Source organism: Rosa chinensis, chromosome 6 (genome assembly GCF_002994745.2).
Source record: "Rosa chinensis cultivar Old Blush chromosome 6, RchiOBHm-V2, whole genome shotgun sequence".
NCBI classification, from domain to species: Eukaryota; Viridiplantae; Streptophyta; class Magnoliopsida; order Rosales; family Rosaceae; genus Rosa; species Rosa chinensis.
Genome location: NC_037093.1, coordinates 54,964,265 through 54,985,240, shown reverse-complemented (window position 1 = coordinate 54,985,240; position 20,976 = coordinate 54,964,265). Strand labels below are relative to the sequence as shown.

Below are 20,976 nucleotides of genomic sequence, written 5' to 3'. Positions count from 1 at the left end.
TTGCTTCTTGGGCCGAGCTGGCAGCTTCTTCGACTGGGCAAGAATTCTGTCAACCCCTTGCCCTATTTCTTGGACTGGGTCAAGAAAATCTCAATTTTGGCTGGTCAAGGAGAAACCGGTGGAAGCTACAATTTGGTGTTTGAGGGTCACCACATCACCAAATCCATGTTTTGGCCGGTCAAGGAGGAACCGGTGTTGAGTAAGACTACCTTGGTTTGGTGCAGTACCTATCTTCCACTGATTCACATGGGTTGCGTTTGCACCCCATCTATGAGGACATTGGCAGACACTTTCATGAGCTTTTAGAATCCCCGTTCCATCATATTTATAGGGAGGCCAATGAAATGGCTCACCGGTTAGCTACATGGGCTTTGCATATAGCTCTTCAGTATCTCCTTCATTTCATTCTCCACCACCTATTTTTTTGTTGACCCCTTCAGGAGGAGTGCTCAAAAAAATATATAGATATATACACACACACACAAATACGAGTATTGAAACAAGGAAATGAAAGAACAACTAATCTAGCGTTTCAACAAAACAGAAAGTACAATTGTTTTGCTCCAATTGGAAATAATAGAATCAAAGGCATATTAAATTATTAATTGGTGTGGCAGTCTAGTCTAGGAACTGGGGTTGGCCACTGCCACCATGGGAGCACAAATGGAAAGGCATCCATGTGAAAATCAGGACATGGAAACTTTCGAGAGATGTCAATCACCTTCATTGTACGAATATCGTACGTTACAATCTTTGCCTCACGGTAGTTAGAACATCGTAGGTACAATATATCTTCATCATTTGGGTCCAAAGCCAGAAGCTCGGGACTCCGCAAAAAAGTTTGGTCCACGATGACCCTCTCTTTCAAACACCATTTCATCATTTTGCCTCCAACTTCATCCACCTCACGATCATCATCTTCTTTCAGCTCCCAGACATCAAGAGTCGAATGATTTACATACAACCGGCACAACCTCACACAACCCCAGCACACACCCAGGCACTCGGTGGGAAGTTCACGAAAGTATACTGGAAGCCTGGAAATAAAACGACAATGATGGTTATGGTTGAGCTTGAAAGGCTCCAACCCAATAAGAAAGCCACCATGACCTAACCAGTACAGGGTTCCATCGTAAGCAAGGGCTGGTGTAATGGGCTTGAGATCAGCAGGTCTAAACCTTTGCGGGCATAGGACAACTGATTCTATCCATTTACCAGTCTCGGAAGAGAACATCTCCACCTTTAATCGGAAGTCAGGTTCTGCTTCAAACTGAATGAGTCGTACAATCAGGCACCTATAGTCGGAATCACATATAAATCCCACTCCTACACGGACTACATCTGGCCGGGGGAATTGAATGGTAGGAGGAATAGCAACCCATTGCTTGGTGTATATATTGCAGATGTAGTACTTGTACTTCCTTTGAAAACCCCATGTTTCACACAACAAAATCAAGTCATTGTACGTGGCTACAACAACCAGCTCTATATCCAAAGAATGGATGAGGCTCCTGGGAAGAAAATTGAGTGTTGTTAACACTGGAGGAGTCTGCTTTGAAATTGTAAAGAGTTCTCTTGCGTGATGTTCAGGCCTTGAAATTTTGACGAACATCAGAGTTTTCTCGTCGTCATCACAATGGTTTCGGAGATATAGAGCACGACGGCTATTGAAATAAGGATGGGAGATGAGAGCCAACCAAGATCTGCAGACACACTTGCATTGAAGAACAAACTTCCATGGAAGTCGACAAAGGATGTCAACCAAAACAATGTCGGGGAGATCATCTATCGGGAATATATTTAAGAGACGCTGAGAATCGAATGTAACAGTAGCGATTCCCCTGCTATAAGTGATTCTCATGGCGGCCGGAAAAAACTTGGGTGTTTGATAGAAATTTATCTGAACAAGAGAGAGGCTAGATGGAGTCGGAATGAAATACTAGTTGTATAAGAAAAGAAAAACCTCATCAATTTACAAAATTTACAAAACCTATAGGAAACGTCTTCACGACTAAAAGATAAGCCCATATTGGGTAAAATTCTAGATAAATTTCATTATCACAACTTACATTCTAGATATATATTAAGATTAATTACTTTTCACCCCCCAAATTATAGGGGCATTTTTAATTTCATATTCAAGTATGAAATTTTGTCATTTGAGTACCTGAACTAGGTTCGGTTATACATTTTCATACACGGGGTTAAATACTCTGTTACAATAATCTGTTAGTTGGTGACGTGATAGTTAAATGCTGAGTTCGCCGTTATATGATGATCCGTCACTGCCACGTAAATTGAACAGATTAAAGAAAAAAATTCCCAAAACCTTAAAAAATAAAATTCATTTTCTGAGTTAGCCTTGCTTTCTCGAGGCCTTGAGCTGTTCTCAACCTTTCTCTTAATGAAAATATGATGATCCAACCCTAGTTCCTCTCTTCCAGTCCTCCTAGCCCTTCACTTAAACATTCATTACTTTACTATTCAAATGACTGTCTACTTCGAGTGCGGTGGCAACTGGCAAGGGACAACGCCAAGCCTATATGCGAGTTTTATATTTCATGTTGGGCTATGAACTAGGGTTTTAAATTTCAAATCGGAAGATGAATTTTGGTATAGAGTCATGCCTATAGAGTAAAGGTTGCAGCGGCGGCGACAGCAGTGGTGAGGTTGTTGATGGTCGAATTGGTTTCTTGGTCTAATCAAAACCCTGTTGAAGCAATGAAGCGCCTCTCCAGCTATTCATCCAAGTTCTTGAGATCCATCTGATATGCATGCCCTCACAAGCCCATCACTGCTCTCCTTTGTTTCTGAACTCAATTTGGTTGAAACAGATTAGAGACTCCGAAGCGGAGAGTCTAGCTGGTGGTTGTTATTGGGTATATTTAGGTGAAGGAGGAGAAGAGGAAATGGGTTAAGTGAGGAGTAGGACGAGGGTGCGTGCTGCAACTTTGCAAGTTTTGAAATCTAAGTCTTCATTCAAAGGATTCAAATTTGCTCACCATTTTTATTTAGTAGTGATATCACCACCCAATTAAAACTTGCCACGTCATGTAAAATTAATTTAATACTTAAAATTTATCTTTTTAATAAAATATTATGATTAACTATAATTATGTTTTATAACAATTAACACATGACAGTTTTATATTGAGTGGTGGTGAGCAAATTTGAATCTCATTCATAGAATTTTTTTTTCTTTAATCGGTTTAATCTAGGTGGCAGTGCCACATCATTAGATAATAGCCAAATTAGCAATTACTTGCCACATCATCGACTAACAAATTTTTTTAACCAAGTATTGCACCCCAGATATGAAAATGTCAAATTTTTTTTTCTTTCCAACAGAGCTTAATTCAGGTATTCGAATGACAAAATTTTATATTTGGGTATGGAATTGTAAATGACCCCATAATTCGGCGGGTAAAATGTAATTAATCTTATATATTATTTTTAATCTTGGAAATAAATAATTTGATGAGGGTGAACAACACAATGAAAAACGGTAGGATTCATTTATGCAGTTCACATGACGGAGAACACATCCCACATTAATTGGTGGAATATGGACAGCCTTTCCTGAGAGTTTGGAAGGGTTTAACCCTCTTCATCCACTGTCAAATAGGGTCGGGTGTAATGCTTAGAGAACTATATCATAACTTGAATCTCTAAATCCGCATCGTTATTTGGTAACAGTGTATGGCAAGCCTGTTGAAGCTTGAAGGTAGACGACACTTTCAACTCGATTAGGCTTGTTTGGGACAATGGGTTGTTGGCCGTCCATAGAAACCACTCGGCATTAGATGATGGCGCTATTTAGCGTTAGCCTTAGGCTTAGTTTGGGATTGTTGTGCTGTGAGGGGAAGCACTTCTAATGTTGCTGTGAGAGGAAGCACTTCTGATGTGTTGCTGTGACAGAAAGCAGTCAAGTGTTTGGTAAACTCTTTTTGCAAGTGCTGTGAGAGCAAAAAGCTATTTGTAATTACCAAAAGGGACATCATGCTGAAATACCAATAAATAAAAAAAAATAAAAATAAAATTTGGTATCTAATTCTTCCCTTTCTTCAGAATTTTTTTTAGCTACAATTCATATTTCAGTTTATTTCTTTTTTCTCAGACCAAAAAAAAGTTTATTTCTTTTTTCTTTCAACTAATTGACTTCTTTTGTATCTTGCAACAGAATATTGAGAAAGATTCTCACTGACAGAGAATTAATTAATACAACACTTGATTATCTTCTGAAAAAAAAAAAAAAAAAAAAAGAGAACAAAACCTAATTATTGTAAATAAAAAAAGACTATTTATTGCTTTTCGTGGTTCTTCTCAAAAACTGGAACAAGGAGAAGTTAAGCAAAGAACCCGGAGAACAATCCAAGCTTCATCCAAATTCCAGGAAAACAATCCAACCTCACATCTTCTCTTCTTTCGTCAATACTAAATTGCTGCCAATTTCAGAAACCAATCGCACCCAGTGGCAATCCCTTTCCAATACGGACGTATTCGGTGTTTTGACTGAGAGTTTGGCCTAAAACCGCAGGGCAAATCGGCACCAATGGCGGTCTCGAGATAGAAGACCAACACCCAACAACTACCAAACTTCGTTGATTTTTCTTCAGAAGTGATATTAGTGGTTTATGATTAGATCTGGGTGTTATGAGTATTGGGTTGTTAAACTGCTGTTCATGTGATTTGCAGCTTTCTTTTCAAGATCAGACGATTGTGTGTTGAGATCAGTGGAGAAATTTTTGTTAGAATTATTTGCAGATAGTGTGGTTGGATTTCAGTGAGATTGAGGAGAAAGAGGGAAGGTGAAGGAGAAAATGGAGGTCGCACATATGAGATAGGTTTCAGACTTTTCAATGTAAATTCTAGAAAAGAGGAAGGATAAAATGGGTAGTATGATATAAATCATTTAAAGCTCCGTGTTTTCATCTTCCTTCCGCAGAAGCAATTTTGAAAAGCTACGAATTGTAGCTTCTCAAAATCACGGTTGGGAGAATCCATAATGGACCAAAAGCTGATTTTTAGAGTTTTACCAAACATGTCAGTTTAGGCCTAGAAGTGCTTTTGGTCCAAAAAGCAGCCTGGGAAGCAATCCCAACTAAGCCTTAGGCACATTGAATTATGTTAACATAGTATAGAATTATGTAACTTTGAAATATTTAGATTATTTAATGAATAAGAAACCTCTAGGAGAGTAGGCAGGGTATCATTTTAAACAGTTAAGCTCATCAATCCACAAGGACCTCATATCAAGTTTAAGTTATGATACGGAGTGGTGTCCTTTTAAATATTAAACTTCCTCACTCATCAAGAAAAATCAAATAAAAAATTGAGTGTATCTCCGACATAAATTTAAGCATGTTACTTCTAAATTTCAAATACTGTTAAAGGAAAAGCACATTATGTGTCTTCGTCAAAGCGACTGACGGAGAGGGAATCAAGGAATCAGTGATTACCATCAATAAGCACAATTACGAATCAATTAGCGTTTAATGTCATCATTGTAATTGTTCTTTCCATTGTAATTCTCTCCCTATATAAAAGGGCTATGAAATGAAATAAGTAGACCAATTTCAATTGTCATTTTACTTTAACACGTTATCAGCACGCTAAGAGCAAATAGCCAAGAGAAAAAATCCTAATTTTCTAGTTTTCTTTCTACCGAAAAAAAAAAAAAAAAAAACCCTAGAAGAAAAAAAATATTTTCTAGTTTACTTTAACACTTTAACACGTTAACAAGGCCTCCTGGCCCACTGCTAAAAAGAGAAAGGGAGAAACCTCAAGCACAAAAACATCGTTACGCACGCCTGCATCAACACACGCGTGCGCTAAGATAGTTTTGTTTTCTCGAAATCAAGTGTGTTTTCTTTATTTTATTTGATGAAATTTTGAGCATGTTTTTATTTTATTTACGCTTATATAAATTATGTCTATGCATGCTTTGTATTATGCTATTGTTTACATTTTATTTTATGCATGATATATTCTTGCTATTATTATGTGTAGTATATAATTTGTTGTATATTTATGAAATTGGAGCATGCCATGTAGTTTATTTCTTATATATGCTATGTTTAAATGTGTTATGCTTATTTTTAGAATGCAACATATATAATCCGCTTTGCCATGATAATGAAAATTCATGAGCATTGGAAAAAAAATGTGACCATTACGAATCTTGGTCTTGAAATCTAATTCACATTTTTGGAAAATAATCTACGTGGATGTCTTTATAACTGCGTAATTTATATCTTCTCTCTTGTTTACTTAGATGGCTGATCCAACTCGATCTGAGTTTGACATCTTGGACTCAGAAGGACTTGAGTACCATCGTTGGGTTTCCGATGTAGAAACTGCCTTTGTAGCAAAAGACTACACTACCACAATTACCGACCCCAAAGATGATGAACCATCTAATAAGGTGAAAGCAAATGCCTTAATGTTTCTGAGGCGACATATTGATCATAGTCTACGCTGGGAGTACCTTCAGTTGAAGACACCCAAAGAACTGTGGGATGCCCTTAAGGGACGTTTTGGAAACATTCATGACATTTTGCTCCTAGAACTGGCCGTTCAGTGGAATGGAATCCGTTTGCTTGACTACAAAAGGGTCAATGACTTCAACAAGGACATATTGCGCCTAAAGGTACGTCTCAATTTCTGTGGAAGGGAAATCACAGAAGATGATATGATCTACAAAACTCTTTCCACCTTTCCTACTTTAGTGTTTATGCTAGCGGACAAGTATAGGTTGGAGTATGACAACAAAAGAATCACAACCTTTAATAAGTTGATCAGCCTACTGCAAGTGGCTGAAAGACATTATGAGGTTCTCTTGAACAACAATGCCAGGCCTACTGGGACAAAGAAAATTCCAGAGGCTAATTATGGAAAAATGAAAGGTGAAAATAACTCCAATGCAACGGGGTTTAGACGTACTAATCCCTCCCATGTGGCAACAATGCACCACGTGGAAAGGGACATGGGGATCGTGGAAACAATATGCAAAAGGAAAGAGTTGACAATGAATCATGCTATAGGTGTGGATTCATTGGGCATTGGTACAAGAACTGCCAAGCAAATAACAGAGTAGCAACCAATTACAAGAGGTATAGAGAGTCTAAAGAACAAGAGGCTCACTATATAGAAGAAAGAGGTCATGACCTAGACGTCAACCTTACAATTGCAGACTTCAATGGCAAAGAGGAACTTGCTAAGTCAATGGATGCTCTCAATCTTGACTGATCTGCTTTATTTTCCAAAGACAGTTGTGAAGGCATAATGCCTTATTTTTAGTTAGACTATTATTTGGTCTTAAAGAATGGTTTGATGAATTAGATTTCTGAACAAAGACCTTGATTTGATTATCGTTGGCTTATTAATAAATTTCAAATTTTATTCTGAAGCATTGAATGTATTCAAATTTATTTACTACACATATTTACATGGTTCGAAATAGCACTATAAAGATGTAAAGCAATACATCTAGAAAAAAAAGAAAAATTATTAGAATGAAAAGAATATCATTCTACGCAAATAGAAATACTCTAAAGAATATGAATTATATTTTCTAAATACCTCTATGGAACTGCCAAATTTTTGCTGCCTAATGGCACAACATTTCAATTCACAAACGCTTTGTATGCACCAAGAGCTAGTCGAACCTTGTTAAGATTCAAAGATATTCGTGCCAACGATTATCATGTAGAAACACACTGTGAGAATGGAACTGAATACCTTTATATTACCTCTAATGAATGTGGAAGGAAACACATTTTAGAGAAACTTATGAGTCAATCTAGTGGACTGTACCTCACTACGATTCAGATCATTGAATCCTATGCTGTCACCAACAATGAAATGTGGGACACTGACTCATACAGGCTTTGGCATGACCGCCTAGGGCACCCCGGTCGTGACATGATGATCCATATTTTAAAGTACTCATATGGACATCCCTTCTTTCGAGTGAAAAATAAAATGGGAGAAAAGTCCGCCACACTGCAAAGTGTCGGTCCTAGTACTGCTCAAATGCAGCCATTCCCTTCTGAAGTACCAGAAGCACTACCTCACTCCCATTATGCCTCATTGACTATTTCAAAGGCACATCACTCGTTTCGCAAAGCCTGCTCTTTAGCAAAAACAGGATTGAGACCTTCCTATGCTAAAGATACAGAACAAAAAATTCCATTCTTACAAAGGATACAAAGAGATGTATGTGGACCTATCCATCCAGAATGCGAACCATTCAAGTACTTTATGGTTCTGGTGGATGCTTCGACAATCTGATCACATGTCGTTTTATTGTCCAGAAGAAATGCTACAATACTCCTAGCACAAATTATATGTATAAGGGCTTACCACCCTGATCATCCTATCAAGTCTATAAGGCTTGATAACGCTGGAGAGTTTACATAAAAAGTATTTGATGAATATTGCATGTCTATTGGGATCGCGGTAGAGCATCCTGTACCCCATGTGCATACACAAAATGGTCTCGCAGAAACCACCATCCACAGGCTGCAGATGGTGGCTAGGGCATTGGTTATGCGCACCAACCTGCCTATATCTGCCTGGAGTTATGCAATATTGCACGCAGCTTTACTTATTCTTTTCAGACCCACTGCTAGCCAATCATTTTCTGCATACCAGTTGGTAACTGGATATGAGCCTGACATTTCACACTTACGCATATTTGGTTGAGAAGTATATGTGCCTATTGCGCCCCCACAACGCACCAAAATGGGTCCTCAGAGACGATTAAGTATTTATGTTGGATACGAATCCCCAACAATTATACGCTATTTGGAACCCTTGACAGGCGATCTCTTTACCGCTAGATTTGTGGATTGTCACTTTGATGAGACAGTCTTCTTGTCATTAGGGGGAGATAGGAAAAATGATTTTCCAAGGGAACGACAGGAATTGTCGTGGTTTGTCCCCACTCTGTCTCATTTTGATCCCCACACTTCACAATGTGAAAGTGAAGTGAAAAGAATAACCGATCTTCATAACGTAGCAGATTCGATGCCTGATGCGTTTACTGATATCACAAAAGTGACGAGATCACATATACTAGCTGCAAATGTGCCTGCAAGGTTAGAAGTCCCCAACAAGGGGCACGATGCTGCAGATAGAGGCACTACAACCACACTTAGTGGAGGTGTGGTTGAGGCCGTGGCTCCCCAAAGGAAGAGGGGGAGGCCACTTAGTTCGATTGACACTCACCCAAGGAAGAAGAGGGCGAGTAAGGCACAAACCAATCATCAATGTATAGAATCCCTCTCATGAGATTGTCTCTGATTATAGTTATGTCCATGAATCAATACTGGAGGACGCTCCGATGTTTAAAATGATTCCAAAGAACAAAGAAATCTCAAAGGATTATGAGAGTGCGTATGAGTTGATAGAAAGATTTTCCATACACATTGATGATATATACTGTTGCTCAAGGAATCATAGAGCACGATGATATCGAACCACGCTCTATTGTAGAATATCAACAAAGAGCAGATCGACCTAAATGGAAAGAAGCAATCCAGGCAGAATTAGATTCTCTGACAAAGAGACAGATATTTGGTCAGGTAGTGCTAACCTCACCAAGTGTAAAGCCTGTAGGACATAAATGAGTCTTTGTCAAAAAGAGTAATGAGAACAATGAAGTCCTGAGGTACAAGGCTCATCTTGTGGCACAAGGTTTCTCACAACGCACTAGAATTGACTACGAGGAGACATACTCTCCCGTAATGGACGTTATAACCTTCCGCTACTTAGTTAGCTTAGTAGTTTTCGAAGGACTGGAAATGCAGCTCATGAATGTGGTTACTGCATATCTCTATGGGGATCTAGATTCAGAGATATATATGAAAGTGCCTGATGGCCTTACATTACCCAAGTCAAGTGACTCTAAACCACGGAGTGCGTTTGCAATTAGGTTGAAACGCTCACTTTACGGATTGAAACAACCCGGGCGGATGTGGTATACCCGTCTAAGTGACTACTTGATTGGGAAGGGATATAAGAACGATGAATTATGCCCCTGCGTATTCATAAAGAAAACAAGTTCCGGATTTGCAATTGTAGCAGTATATTTCGATGATATGAACATAATAGGTACTCTTGATGAAATAAGAGACACCTTGAGCTATTTGAAATCTGAATTTGAGATGAAGGATCTTGGGAAAACTCGATTCTGTCTAGGCCTTGAACTAGAACACCGAGTTTGTGGAATTCTATTCCACCAGTCTGCGTATGTCCAAAAGTCAGGCAATTTAATATGGACAAAGCGCATCCTGCTAGCACTCCCATGATCGGTCAAAGTTTGGATGCAAGGAAAGATCCATTTCGTCCAAAGGAAGATGACGAAGAGATGTTGGGAGCTGAAATTCGCTATCTAAGTGCAATAGGCGCATTATTGTACTTAGCCCAATGTACTCGACCAGACATTGCATTCTCAATGAACTTGTTAGATTTAGCTCAGCGCCAACGCAGCGTCACTGGAATGGTATCAAGAACATTTTCGATACCTAAAAGGAATCATTGACTTGGGATTGTTCTTTCCCTACAGAGAGACAAGAGGGACCGCATATGGAACTGCAATCCCTAAAGGAAATGTTGATGGCGAAAGCGCCACTCACTACACCGAAACTCTAAATAATGTTTTGGTTGGTTTTGCTGATGCTGGGTACCTCTCTGACCCACATAAATATCGTTCTCAAACTGGTTATGTATCTACCATTGGGAACATGGCGATATCTTGGAGATCAACCAAGCAAAATCTTGTGGCTACCTCCTCGAACCACTTAGATATCATTACTCTACATGAGGCGGTTCGTGAGTGTGTATGGTTAAGAGCTATCATCACACATATTCGAGGGACTAGTGGTTTGAGTTTTACCATTGAAGAGCCTACTTGCATTTATGAAGATAATGCAGCTTGTATCGAACAGATGAAGCTCGGATATATCAAGGGTGATAATACAAGACACGTATCGCCAAAGTTTTTCTACAATCAGCAACAACAGGCCCTCCTCAAGATTCAAAAGAATCAAGTAAGGTCTGAGGAGAATGTGGCATGTTTGTTCACCAAATCATTGCCCAAGGCCATATTTGAGAAACATGTGAAAAGCATAGGAATGCGAAAACTTTCTAAGCTCCCCTGATTAATGTAAATATCAGGGGGAGGTGTAGACATCAGGGGGAGTCTAACACACACATGTCATACTCAAAAGTAGAAGGTGCGTTGTGCTCTTTTCCTTCGACCAAGGTGTATTTTTTGTCCCACAGGGTTTTTATTGTTACTTGGCAAGGTTTTTAGTGAGGCAACAACTCATGCACCATTTAGTCTTTGACTTGGCACAAGGGGGAGTGTTAAAGGAAAAGTACATTATGTGCCTTCGTCAAAGTGACTGACAGAGAGGGAATCAAGGAATCAGTGATTACCATCAATAAACACAATTACGGATCAATTAGAGTTTAATGTCATCATTGTAATTGTTCTTTCCATTGTAATTCTCTCCCTATATAAAGGGGCTATGAAATGAAATGAGTAGACCAATTCCAATTGTCATTTTACTTTAACAAATATAGCAATTTATTCTATGCATAACATACATTTAAGCATATATAACCATTTCACCTTTGTTATGAAGAACATGGAGGCTAATATGTTTTGGGCAGTTCGAGGCTTTGGCTCCTTCTCATAGCTTCCTTTCTACTCCGAATGAATTCGTCTGATTTTTCATTTATATTTGGTGCAACATAAAAAAGTGGCCTTGCACGCATCAAAGGAAGCTTTGATCTCTCATCTTCTTCACCCACCATTGCTAGTGTAAATTTTTCATTACTCATTAGCATTATACCTTTCTTCTTATTGTCCTTCTCTTTCTCCAACCCCACTGCATCTGCAATGCTTAAACACTTTTCCGGGTCCTTAGCTTGCGATACACCTGTGACAATAGGCTTCAACTCTTGTAAACTCTTACTCAAAGACAATTTGTGGCTATCCGAAGAATTCCTCATCTTTGAATCATCATCATCTGTCTGCTTGTAGTGAACTTGGATCTCAAAACCCGAATTGTCTTCTGGTGTATGCTGAGCCTGTTGAATGTATATGCTCTCCACTCCATTAGGCCTGTTTGGCACAAGGGGTTGTTGGTCTTCCACAAAAACCACTTCATTGCTTGAACCTTGAGGGGTTGGATGATGGCTGGTTATCGTTACGTGCTTGACAAACCTTCTAGCATTGAGGCTGTTCATGATGAAGGTGAAGAGGCTGTGGCAAATGCCAAGAGGCTGCCAGTGTTTTCTCTTCTCTTGCATAATCGCTTATGGTTTCACAAGCAATGCTAGTAAGAACAATGTGTTTGATGATTTAAACAAAGAGCTGGAGTGTTAAGATGGAGAAATGGCAACATGATTAATTGGATATCTGATTCCATGCTTGGAAATGTGGTAACAAAAAGTAAGAATGTGACTTTAACGAGGAAGAGATAAGAGAAAGTAGTGATCGATGAAGTTCTTTCTCATCGATCACCGGCTTTGGTGGGAAGCAAAACCAACCTGCAAGGATATCAAAAGGAAAGTTATGATTTGATACCAAGCATTGGAGAGAGAGCTCGAATTTTACTTTGCTTCAAGTGATTATTATTCTGAAACAACAACTAGCATAATTGCCAACATCAAGTAATTGACCCTGGAGGCTGACCAATTTATATAGTAAAATTATCAACCTCTAAACAACTAAAGTAGAGTAATATTAGGGTGACATTTTTTGCTGCTGAAACGGGTAGTTGCCCCACCGATTTTCATTTTTCTGTTTGGTTGTCTGGATGGTCTACTTTTCTTTACTTCTTCTCTTCTAGATATATTTGAGCGAATCAACATAAAGTATTTTCAATTACTCATATTTGAGAGTAATCTTATCTTCTCATTGAAAATAAATAAAGAAAAAAACTCACATCTTACAAGAAAATGAAAAATTATGAAAATAATATTTCATAAAACTCATTCATCATGATCATACTACTGGACTCACATTTTCAATCATAATTGTACTGGAAGTCTGGCATCTACACTTTTGGACATTTGGTGAAACAATAGTTAATGGACTTGTGGGTGGCTTGGGCCTACAATCCAAAGAGGCAAAGAGTGTAAATGAGCCCAATTCCCGACCCGACATTGACCCTCCACCAACCGCGCACCAAAGCGTCTGTTAGTTTCTGCTCCCAAACTTCCATATTTTTCTCTCCGTCCACATTTTTTCAGGTAATTCTAACTTTCTCTCTGCTTCCCCAATAATCCTCCATGAATTTCTTCAAGTCCGTATTCGCAGACGAGCCCGATCCGTCAAACCCCGAATCCGACTCAGAATCGGGGCCCACGAGTAACCAAGATCCAGATCCGAAGCCCCAGCCGAGCCAACCCGATCCCAACCCGGCCGGCATTGGCGGGTGGAACTTCGGCGATCTGATCAAAACCATCGCCACCAAGTCCGAGACCGTCATCGATACCTACCGCCGCGACTTGCAGGAATTCGGGTCGGGTCTGAAGAAAGAGATCGAGGTCGCCCAGGGGTCGCTGGAGACAGTCGGCACCAGAATCGATGAGTTGGGCAACACAGTCCTCGCAGGAACGGCCCAGATCATCTCCCAGGGCATCCTCGCCCCCGATCACGAATCCGATTCGTCCGATTCCAACAACACCTCGACCCCCCAGCGGAGCTTGAATTCCAACAAGTACAGTAGGTTCGAGTCTCAGGTGCGCGCGATTCAGGGTGACGCCAGCACCTACTGTGAGGAGCCTGAGGATTTGGAGGAGTATAGGCAGTGGAGATCGGGGTTTGTGTTGGAGGAGAAGAGGGAGGAGATTGAGGGTTTGCTTGAGGGGAATGGAGCAATGGAGAATATTTACAACAAGGTTGCGCCCAATGTGGTTGATGATGAGACGTTTTGGAGCAGGTATTATTATAGGGTGTATAAGCTCAAGCAAGCTGAGGATGTCAGGGCGAATCTAGTGAAGAGGGCGATTTCGGTTGAATTGGAGGAGGAGTTGAGTTGGGATGTTGATGATGATGAGTATGATGAAAGTGAGGGCAATGTGGTTGCGAAATCGAGTCTAGGGAAGAGTAGTGAAGTTGGTGCTGAAGATGTGAAAGAGAAGGAGTTGAAGAGTGATGATCAGGTTGGAGATAAGGGTTCCTCAAAGGTGGGAGAGGTGAGCAGTGTTGCTGAAGAGGCTAATGTGGCAGCGAAAACAGATTCGGTGGAGCAAAAGGTTGTCGAGGAAGAGAGTTCTGGTGAGAAATTGCAAAGTGGGACTTCTGAGGTTGTTGAAGAGAAGGAAGGGAAGAGCCTGAAAGTTGATAATGAGAAGAAAGAAAGTGCTGTGGAGTCTAGTGGTGATAAGGAGTCGGAGAAGAAAGTGAATCAAGTAGGGGATTCTGGGATGCCATCAAAATCTGATGAGGAGAAGAAAGTGAATGTAGAAGGGGATTCTGGGAAGAAAGACTTGCCGCCATCAAAATCGGATGATAAAGCGGCTTTAGAGGTGAAGAATGAGGCTCCTGCATCTAGCAAAGAGAGTGGTGTATCGGCTCCTGCTTCAGTCCGGCCCTCAGTAGAACCTGAGGAAGAAGACCTTGGCTGGGATGAGATTGAGGATCTTAGCAGCATTGATGAAAAGAAAGCAAACCCTGGTGCAAGTGGTGCAAGTGCTAATAGAGCTGAGCTGCAGAAGCGGCTCAGCACTGCGGAAGAAGAAGAAGACTTGAGCTGGGATATAGAAGATGATGATGATGAACCCGCCAAAGCTTGACAGCAATTAATTTTAAGTTCTTTATTCTCGTATTTAGTCACCAAATTCTGTATTACCCCCCATATCTGTTTCTGCAAGAAGTGTCATATGTAATGGGAGACTTTTTCTTTTTCTTTTTCTTTTCATTTTCTCTAAGATGGTTTGAAATGCAAAGATGTTAAAGTTGAACCAGCTTTGTGTACAAAATTCTAAAAATATTCGATGCTTTTGCGTATTGATATAGCTAGTGAGTGCATTCTCTCCGCAACTTGCTGTTGATGACTTGCATCTTTAAAGCTACCAACTGTGCCGGCCTCCTTCTGGATTGTAGTTCGATTAACCAGAGCTTCAGCCTGCTTTGGATACCCTGGTAATTTTCTTCTCTTGTTTCATAAGACAATCTCTAGTGCTGCCCGTCCTATTCATCCCCAGTACCAAAATTTGAAGTTTCAGCAGTTCAATGTTGACCACGTTTTGTATGTGTTATGGATAATTGAATTTCCATTTGAGGGACCTGTGCCAGAATGCAAGCTATAGCATATACACAGAACAACAGATGTCTGCGGCACCAAACTACTCAACCATGAGTTCTCAGTGCCATTTCCACAAGTATGAGGAAGTTCTGGTGCAACAGCATGCCTTCTTATAGTTATACCTAACCCCTAACCTTCGCTGCTATCATTGTACGCTGCAAATTGTATGCACATTGCCCCACTTGAAAGGATACAGATTGCCTCTCGAGTCATTTACCTTCTCAACCCGGTGGATTTTTTTTTTTTTGGGTTACAGGTGATATTCTTTTTTCTGTTCCTCAGGTGAAATTCTGTATTACCCCCCATATCTGTTACAGGTGATATTCACATGTCTCCACTCTGCAGAACTAAAACACATGATACAGTACAGCTTTCAAAATAAGAGTCACAGAATCAACAATAAAAAAAGGCACAACACGAGGAATTCCCGATAGGTCATTTGAAGAAAATTAATCCGAAATGTGTCGGTTGACATTAAGAATTAGAAGTTAACGCTTCTCTAAAAGAAACTAATTCACATAACCTGGATTACTTGAAAAAAAAAGAAAGATATGATATAACCTGTCTATAAAAACTTTAACATAACCCCAATACAAAATTCAGCACTTAAACTAACTCACACCCCACAACTTGATAAGCTCAACTACCTCTGAAGCACTAACATGACTGGCATCCAATTTAAAAGTACTGTGACCCCCTTTAAACCTATTCTTACTCAGCAAAAGAAAAGGGAAAAATTTTGAAAATTGAGACAGACTCTTCTAACAGCACCTAGGCCTGTTTGTACAACAAGAAAAACTCCTGCACAACTTGGAAGTAAATATGAATACTATCTTTGCTGATTCATATCATTTTCAACCCAGGGCTGCCTGTGACTAATCACAATGATTTTCCTTAAACGGTGATGCCTGGCTCAGAAGTGGACTCCACTACATGTGTCTCGGCCGGGGAAGGGAGAGCCATAAGCCGTCCTTTTTGGGCGCGAGGTGGAAGATGTTTTGCTGGTTTTCTTGATCCCACAGTCCATGGCAAGAAAACTCCAGTACCACTTTGAGGAACTTTTCGAGGGCTCACTACCATAGGACGAACTGGGGCTAACATGACCACCGGAGCACGGAGGACACCCCATTTTGGCATTACATCCATTGCCTCATAGCCATTGGGTGCTCCATCTGGAGCTGCATATGGGCTCATAACGCCATGTTGCCATACAGTCATGGCACCATTCGGTGTTGGACTTGGTGGTGATGACTGAAATTGGTTGGAGTCTACTCGGACTCTAAAGAATGTGATGCTGATCCTCTTGTTCGGAGATGGACACATGACGTGCCTTGCCATGTCAGCACTGTTTCCCCTCATAACTAGGAGAGACCTGCAGAGTGTAGAATCAATGTTAATGAGTTGATTATTCTCAATGGAAATTACAATTAATAGATATGGGGATGAAATTAAAAGAACTAGGAGTGCATACCCTTCCTTCAAGGAGAGGGTCAGCGGCCCCTTGTAGTTCCCTTCAGTATCAGTCACAAGGGTGCGCCCGAAAGCCATTGTGGATTCAGAGAGGAGAAGAGTGGAGATGGGCTGATCCAAATGTGGTGGTTTCAGGAATGGCTGCGAATATTCTCCCTGCACAAGAAATATCATGATTTCCGGGTTTCTCTCTTACACTCAAATTTAAAGTAAATAACAAGACATATAACACAAACCCATGGTGTGAAGCGCCCTCTTTGCAGCTATGTGCTAGACTGCTAGTAAACAATAACAGAGGAGGTAACATGATAATGCAGCGAAACAGTGAATACCTCCTCAAAGAAGTTGATAATGCAACCATTAGGTCTTTTATACTCTGGAATTAGTTGCCACAGTACAAGGTGATCAATCACATCATGGAGAAGAGCTGGAATTGGCCCTATGTTGCCTGAAGATAACAGGTCAAGTTAAAATAAAGTCGGTATGTAGTCACAACTGCATAAAATGCAAGATTGATAGTAACGAGGTCCCAAACTGAATAAATTGAAATATGTTGCCTGAAGATAACAGGTCAAGTTAAAATAAAGTCGGTATGTAGTCACAACTGCATAAAATGCAAGATTGATAGTAACGAGGTCCCAAACTGAAAAAATTGATAGTTTGAGTCTTACTTGCAGATTCATCTTTGACCTGTCCAAATATTGGAATTCCAAACTGAATCAGCTCTCTCCTGTTTCCCTTAATCTGCTTGTTGAACAAAATAAAGGTCTCACCTGTATTCAACACCACAACATAGAATCACAATTTATGCATAAAAGTAAATAATTGACATTTGCAGCACTGGCCTTTCAGGTATTATGTCGAAAAGGCAAGTTGCGCCTGTTTTCATACCAAGTACATGGCAAAGTGCATGGTACAGAAGGCTTAGATGGCCTTGTCTAGAATAGCATTACTTACACAGTAACATAAACTCAGTTGAATTATCACAAGGATGGGGTTAAAGGATAAGGGCATGGGCTTACCTGAGAGCTCTCCATTCAGACCAGCCGTGCGGAGTTCGTTTGCAAAGTCAGTCAATTTAGAGAGCTCAGAGTCAGTAAATATTTCCTCATATAGCTTTAAGCCTTTCACAACATTAACCTGCCATGTAACATCTACCAATCAGTCATAGCTACTTGTATTTCTTTCACAGAATAAATCAAAGAATCAAGTTTGCTTCGACCTTCTGTATAGAAATTAGATAGTGGAAGAAAGAACTTACCATATGCCCTTTGACTGATTCCTTTGCTGAGAAACCTTTTGTCAACTTGATCTGGGCACGACGTGCCTCACAGTCATCATGGTTAGAACATATCTCAGTGTTCACTGAATTGAGCACTTCTTGAGATCCTGCACTCACATCAAACAGATGAACAAAAAGCTTATCAGATGATCATTGCGACAGTTGAGACAGAGAAAAGATTAGAATACTGATTGGCTTATGTACTTCTTGAGTCAATTAGACTCAAAAATCCAGCATTTGTCTAAACCTGTCGACTATATCACAGAAACTGAAGCAAGTTTATATCATATCGTTGAACATCACAATATTTGAAGTCATTAAACAAGCTGCAACTAGGAAAAATTTAAGAAGGCAAAGCAAAAGTAGGAGTAGGAGGATCCCCACTTAACACTAGGGAAGCAACTATGAAAACGAGTTTCTAAAGTAGATGCTCAAAACTGTTAAAAGATATCCAATATAATGGGGAAACCACCTCCATTATACCACAGATCATTTCAGCATCTTTTATCCTTCATTAATCTTTTCTATTATCATTCAAACCCATCAGAGACTCCTTCCTTCAACCATTTTATATATCCCGGGTTTTCATCCCTACCACCGTTGTACGTAACTATGAGTCTAATTCTCTGATTACATGATCCGGGAGAACACATGGCTTTAATGTTCATCTCAGAGATCATAGATTGGCAGCGTATCCGAATAAATTTAATTACGTCACTTTCCGGTCACCATACAACCAACCGTACCTTACGACCTTTATTCCAAATAGAACAATGGACTTTTGCTTTGTTTTTGCAAAAGCTGTCACTACTCACCATGCACCCAAAGAGACAGGACACAATAACAAACAAAAACACACAGTAAAGCAATGAGACATCGACACTACATATCCGAATCTCCCCAGCAGTACCATATTCGGCCCCGAGTTCCAACTCGGTAATATCAACCGAGTCAAACCAACACCGAGTCCACCAACTTAAATGTTGGAATGACCACCCTAAGGCCTACGCTTTTGTCAAAACTCACGCCACAAAACCAAACGTACCCCGTGACGTCAACCATAAAAGGGACGGCTCAGATGGACCGCCGCCTACAATTAAATCAACGGCACGCCTCTCGAGCCATTATTGCATCAAACTGATGATGCCTCAACAGTTCAACCCCATTTGCTAACCCCCAAAACTAACTGTGACAGCCAGTACATCCAAACTTTCCTCCCCCCGCCTCGAAATTTCCAAACCCCCTTAAACCTCGGGACGATACCAACCGCAATTATAAAAATATACTTGTTCTCTCATGCGAAAACAACAGTAATTTTATTTTACTGAGGTAAACTTGAAAAAGGTCCATCTTTCATTATCTAACAACAGAACGTTGAATTCAAAGGTAGAGAACGGCGTATTGAATCTAGGATCTGGTGGAGAAAAACATGTTATCATTTCGTTCTTTAAAAAATTGGAAAAATATGACGCAAAAGGTAGTCTAGCTGTGTTACTTAAAAATAAAATCTTTTCGTAGTCAGGGAAATTAATCAAAAAAAATGATTTTCATTTTTTCTCGGGCACCCAACAGAGGAAAAGTTCTCTCCAGATTCCAGACCACTTTCTCTTCCAGTTTTTCTCACCAACCAAAATGGACCTAAACTTCATAATACCATAATCATAACAACTTCCTTCGCCTTTTTTTTTGGGAGAATCGGAAATTCAAACACCGGGGATCAAACAACTGAAATCGGAAACAGAAAAGTTCAAATAGTGCAGTGCTACGAATTCTGCACACTCAGTTATGGTAAATTCACCGTAAAACTAGCAAATATAGATCGAAAAAAAATATTAAAAATCAGAAATGATTCATAAAAACCACAGCTTGGAATGAAAAGGAACCAGATCACTTACCTGAGTCGGTAATATCACTCTCCGGCGAACCGTCTTCTTCAGTGACCTCATCTGCGGCTGGCTCATTTCCATTAGTTTCTTCCACCTTCTCGTCCTCCACACACGACTTAGCCCCCTCGCTGCTCTTGCAATTGTCCTCGGCCTCAAAAACGTCCCCGTTTTGGTGGTGGCTCTCCCGCTCAGCCATCTTCGCCCCGAGGTTTCGGAGCTCCACCGTCACGTCAGCGATGGAGTGGTACTTCTGCATCTGGAGCACAGGGATCCAATTCATCCGCCTCCGGTGTATCGCGGCGAACACGGCGCCGTAGTCGGCCCCTCCGCCGCTGAGCTGTGTGAGGTGCCCGCAGAGTGCGTCGATGATCGCGTTGGCCGCCGCAAACTCGCCGCGGTACCACCCAATTATTGCATCCTTCGCCACCGCGTCCGGCACCACCGTCATCGGCATCATTGTGGGTCCCATCGCTGGAGGACTGCCTCCATCGGCCGGCGGCAACGCAGCTGGCCCAACAGCCATCGCCATGTACAGTCAGCTCAAAAACTCTTTCCTTTTTCCCAAATCACTCACGCTCCAGAGTCCGAAATATCGGGTCTCTTAAAGCTCCGGCACGGTGGTTGCTCGGTGGAGATTACGGTCACGCAGAGAAAGTTAATAGAGAAATTATAGAGAGAGAAAGAGGAGAGAGATTTTCACATGGAAGGGTTTTGTGGTGTTGGGATTTATATATATACTAGGAGGAGGGTGCTGCTGGGCCGTGGCATTTCCGTGCATGTGGGGACCACGCGTCGAGGTGGCAATTTCGAGGTTTCAGTGACGTGGCACAACAGAAGCGAAGGTTGGGTGGTTTGGTACTACCTTGGTGAATGGGCCTTGTGAAAGATGGTTAAGGAGCTTATGTTTTTTGGTTAGGGAACTTTAGGGCGCGGAGTAAGGTAAGTAGGGTTACATAACTAGCCCTACTCTTTCTTCAACAAAGAGGTAGTTGGCTGTGGGTAGGTCTAG

The 20,976-nt window shown here is 40.6% G+C and overlaps 3 protein-coding genes across 4 annotated transcripts; 1 reads left to right on the top strand and 2 right to left on the bottom strand.

The window, feature by feature from the left end:
• Positions 1–601: 601 nt before the first annotated feature.
• LOC112171593 (putative F-box/kelch-repeat protein At4g22430) lies at positions 602–1,861 on the bottom strand. The gene has a single exon (XM_024308754.1). The coding sequence runs from the start codon at positions 1,859–1,861 to the stop codon at positions 602–604; it is 1,260 nt and encodes a 419-aa protein (XP_024164522.1).
• Positions 1,862–13,238: 11,377 nt separating this feature from the next.
• Positions 13,239–14,988, top strand: LOC112172465 (BSD domain-containing protein 1). Of its 2 annotated transcripts, XM_024309819.2 has the most exons (2): positions 13,239–14,415; positions 14,470–14,988. In XM_024309819.2, exons 1-2 carry the CDS (start codon positions 13,309–13,311, stop codon positions 14,815–14,817), a joined length of 1,455 nt encoding a protein of 484 aa, XP_024165587.1. In that variant the 5' UTR covers positions 13,239–13,308; the 3' UTR covers positions 14,818–14,988. The 2 variants fall into 2 exon arrangements, with proteins under 2 accessions (XP_024165587.1, XP_024165586.1); XM_024309818.2 differs by having other exon boundaries at positions 13,240–14,988.
• Positions 14,989–15,767: 779 nt separating this feature from the next.
• On the bottom strand, positions 15,768–20,680 carry LOC112172464 (RNA demethylase ALKBH10B). Its single transcript, XM_024309817.2, has 7 exons — positions 19,977–20,680; positions 18,061–18,188; positions 17,822–17,939; positions 17,471–17,572; positions 17,132–17,247; positions 16,801–16,955; positions 15,768–16,701 (listed from the first exon to the last, which is right to left on the bottom strand). The coding sequence occupies exons 1-7, from the start codon at positions 20,494–20,496 to the stop codon at positions 16,224–16,226; spliced, it is 1,617 nt and encodes a 538-aa protein (XP_024165585.1). The 5' UTR covers positions 20,497–20,680; the 3' UTR covers positions 15,768–16,223.
• Between the last annotated feature and the right edge of the window lie 296 nt (positions 20,681–20,976).

What these genes read in the sequence shown, in the direction of transcription:
- LOC112171593 (XM_024308754.1), bottom strand. Translation starts at nt 1,861, where the DNA reads ATGAGAATCACTTATAGCAGGGGAATCGCTACTGTTACATTCGATTCT.
- LOC112172465 (XM_024309818.2), top strand. Translation starts at nt 13,309, where the DNA reads ATGAATTTCTTCAAGTCCGTATTCGCAGACGAGCCCGATCCGTCAAAC.
- LOC112172464 (XM_024309817.2), bottom strand. Translation starts at nt 20,496, where the DNA reads ATGGCGATGGCTGTTGGGCCAGCTGCGTTGCCGCCGGCCGATGGAGGC. An exon ending in GAGTGATATTACCGACTCAG is followed by an intron (nt 18,189 to 19,976) that starts GTAAGTGATCTG and finishes ATGTGAGTGCAG; the next exon opens with GATCTCAAGAAGTGCTCAAT. An exon ending in TCTGAATGGAGAGCTCTCAG is followed by an intron (nt 17,573 to 17,821) that starts GTAAGCCCATGC and finishes TGTTGAATACAG; the next exon opens with GTGAGACCTTTATTTTGTTC.